This window comes from Tupaia chinensis, unplaced genomic scaffold (genome assembly GCF_000334495.1).
Source record: "Tupaia chinensis unplaced genomic scaffold, TupChi_1.0 Scaffold144346_1, whole genome shotgun sequence".
Lineage (NCBI taxonomy): Eukaryota > Metazoa > Chordata > Mammalia > Scandentia > Tupaiidae > Tupaia > Tupaia belangeri.
Window position 1 is genome coordinate 1488616 of NW_006204205.1, and position 3801 is coordinate 1492416.

The window sequence follows — 3801 nt, forward strand, 5'->3', positions numbered from 1 at the left end:
ATATATACATATATAAATAATAAAAAGAAAACCCCAAATTTGAAATGCTCCAAATTCTGAACTTCTTGAACACTGACATACCACATGTGGAAAATTCTACATATTGACTTCATGTGATAGGTTACAATCAAAATGCTACATTATAGAAACCAGCAGATGACATAAGGATTATGTTGCTGGACTCCCATGTAGTTGACTACAGTTTGAGTCCTGGACCCAGTGGCTTAAAACTCATGCTGGGCACATGTGCGTGGGGCCAAGATCCTAACAGGAGAATGGAAGAAAAGGGGCTGCAGCAGGGCGTGGTGGTGCCCGCCCTATGGCAAAAGAGGTTGCAGCATGGCCGTCCCCCCTGGGGGGTGATTTCTCACTTTCTGTCTGTGTCTTTCTGGTGAGCACACGCACCATATAGCAAAAACAAAACAAAACAAAAACAAAAGAATAAAACTCATGCTGGGCACATGTGCGTGGGGCCAAGATCCTAACAGGAGAATGGAAGAAAAGGGGCTGCAGCAGGGCGTGGTGGTGCCCGCCCCAAGGCAAAAGGGGTTGCAGCATGGCCGTCCCCCCTGGGGGGTGATTTCTCACTTTCTGTATCTCTGTCTGGCAAGTGTACATACCCTGTAGCAAGAAATCTCTCTAAACAGAAATAGATAAATAAAAATGCTACAATATAAAAATATCATACAAAATCATCTTCAGGCCACGAGTATAAGGCATTTATGAAACAGATCCATTTTATGGTCATACTTGGGTTCCATTCCCAAGGTATCTTATTAATGTATATACAAATATTCCAAAATTTAAAAATAAAACAAGGTTCAAAACACTTGTGTTACCAAGCATTTTTGGATAAGAGATACTCAACTTCTAGTATGTAAAAAATATCGCAAATTATATATAAAACTTTGCAGATAATCTTGTTATTTTATAAAGAATGCTTGTAGGGGCCAGCAGGCATGGTGGTTAAGGTGTTAGACACTCCCACAAGGCCAACCACAGTTTGAATCCCAGACCTGGTGGCTTGCTTTCGCACTTTTCCTCTCTCTGGTCAAATCAAAATAAATGAATAGGGAGCTGGCAGATGGTGTGGTTAAGGGTGCTGGACTACCACATGGCTGACTACAGTTTGAGTCCTGGATCTGGCAGCTTGCTTTCCCACATTCCCCTCTCTCTCTCTGTCACTCTCTGGTCAAATTAAAATATAAATAAATATAAATAAATAAAGTTAAATAAAATAATCCTTTAAAATAAAAGAATTAATAAATACAATGAAATAATTCTTTTTTTTAAAAAAAGAATGCTTCTATAAAACTACACCGACTCTAAAATATAATATAAATTTAGATAGTGCATCTCTTTAAAAATGTGGCCCAAATCTCCTCCTATATTGTTTAATATATTTACTGGGTTGTCAGAAAAGTCATGGTGCATTTTTCCACAGAAAAATATGTTGTGACTCTTCTGATGACCCAATATTTAAGAACAAAGAAATAAAAGTATCTGTTTTAAGAAGTGCAAATATATGGAACTACAGTTACATAAGCAGAAAGACAAATTGATTTTCACTCCTGCTGTTCATGCTAGGATAAGACAGAGAGGTATCTCATCATACGTAATCTACAACATGAAAAATACAAATGCTGGCAGAAACAAGGATGCCCTTTGTGATGAGGGTTTCATACTCTGCCATACCACACATGAGTACTATACTTCGTTACAATGGAAGGTCACACTTGCTTTTACGGTTTACATGAAATATTTAAGAACTATTCAAAATAGAATTAGTTTAAGAGACATGATAAACAAATGCAAGTGTACACAGTTTGGATTCTTATTCCAACAAATCTACAGTAAAAAGACATCTTTGAGAACAGGTAGAAACAACGAATGAACTGGGTAGACCATACTACAGAATCATTGCTAGTTTTACTTGGTGTGATACTAGTATTGTCTATAGAGTTGAAAGTCGAGTGTAACAAGTATTACAGGTAAATACTTCTAAGAGAGTTGGCTGAGATTTCCTTTGAAATATTCAAGAGCGAAATAAAGTGAATAAAGGAGGAAGATTAGATGAAGCAAGAAGAGTAGAATGCTAGTGACAGGGATGTATACCTGGAAGTTCATTACATTATTCTTCCTACTTACTAAGTTTGAAAATAATATTTCTATTAGAAGGCGAGACCTAAGTTAGCAATGGATCTAAGTGGGCTTTCAGAACATAATTACATAGCTTTTGTTTATTTTGAAAGTACTTGTTTATTGTACAAACACTGTTAAGACTTAAGCTCAATTGAGACACTTACAAATCCAGATTGTCTAATAAACTCTGGCAAACTGAATTCAAGTATCCAGTTTCAACTGCATTGTGAGAGACATCAAAAACAAAGAGGTACACTGGAGGCTGAGGCGGTCGTAACTGAAGGGAAAAAAGATCTTGTTAAATACATTTAACAGGATTAAATTTAAACTTATTTGCTGGGTCCACATACAGCAAAACAATAAAATAAACATTTACAGACTGAGTGGAAGCTGAAGTAAACAAGTTAAGCTGTACTATATTGTTTAAGATTCATGATTAAAAGAAAAATGAGTCTGATTGCCATAATTCAAGAGTGTTGGGAACCAGCAGTTAGCGTAATGGCTATGTTGCTGGACTCCCACGTAGTCGACCGTGGTTCACGTCCCGGACCCGGTGGCTTAAAACTCACGCCGGGCGCGTGTGCGTACGTGCCCAAGATCCCGAGAGGAGAATGGAGGAGAAGGGACTGCGGCGTGACCACCCCCCCTGGGGGGTGATTTCTCGCTTTCTGTCTCTATGTCTCTCTCTGTCTGTCTGGCGAGCGCACGCGCCCTATAGCGAAAAAACCTCTCCAAAAAAAAAAAAAGAGTGTTCTCTCTAGGAAAGGGATGGGAAGAAACGTGGTAAGAACAACTCTGGCAGTATTTTTATGATATAATTATTTAGTTAAAAGTCAATTATTATTCACGTTTCTATATGTGTGTTATATTTCCTAGATTAGAGAAAATATAGTTCTGAAAATGACAGATCAAGTTAGCCTCAGCTGGTTATTTAATACATTGTAGCCAAATTTCAAAAAAAAGGTAAAACTGTAATTTCAACTTTCAAAATCAAAGACTTGTTTCCAGTTTGGTAAAAAACATTTAAAAAGGGCCAGCTGGTGACATGGTGGTTAAGGCAGCTGGTTACCACACAGTCAACTGTGCAGTTTGAAACTTGGACCTGGCAGCTTGAAAAAAAAGCACTGGGCATCTGCACGTGCGTGCCCAAAATCCTGAGAGGAGAATGGAGGAGAAAGGACTGCAATGTGCCATCCCCCATGAGGAGGGTATTATTTCACTTTCCTCTCTCTCTGTCAACAGTGCCCTATAGCAAATTTAAAAGAAAAACAAAAACCAAAAAGGGGCCAGCAGGTGGTATGGTGGTTAAAGGCACTGGATTCCCATATGGCCAGCCACAGTTCAAGTCCTGAACCCAGCTTGTTTTCTTACTTTCCTTGTCTCTCTCTCTCTCTGGTGAGCATGCATGGCCCATAGCAAATTAAACAAAATAATAATAATAAATAATTATTTAAAATCCAAACAACTATAATCAGAACTGGGCATGTAGTATGCTAACTATTAAATATTTTTGCACACATTGGGACCAGCAGTTGGCGTACTGGCTGTCACTGGACTCCCATGTAGTCGACCGTGGTTTGAGTCCCGGATGCAGTGGCTTAAACTCATGCTGGGTCCGTGTGTGTGTGTGTGTGTGTGTGTGTGTGTGTGTGTGTGTCC

The 3801-nt window shown here is 38.8% G+C and overlaps 1 protein-coding gene across 2 annotated transcripts in view; it reads right to left on the reverse strand.

Moving 5' to 3' along the window:
- The window catches only part of SEC24A (SEC24 homolog A, COPII component), a 94371-nt gene that overhangs the window by 38606 nt on the left and 51964 nt on the right, over positions 1-3801 (reverse strand). For both annotated transcript variants that reach the window (XM_006166853.3, XM_014583579.2), the window contains exon 10: positions 2307-2419. In XM_006166853.3, coding sequence (XP_006166915.1) covers positions 2307-2419 — 113 coding nt within the window. The remainder of the gene's footprint in view (positions 1-2306; positions 2420-3801) is intronic.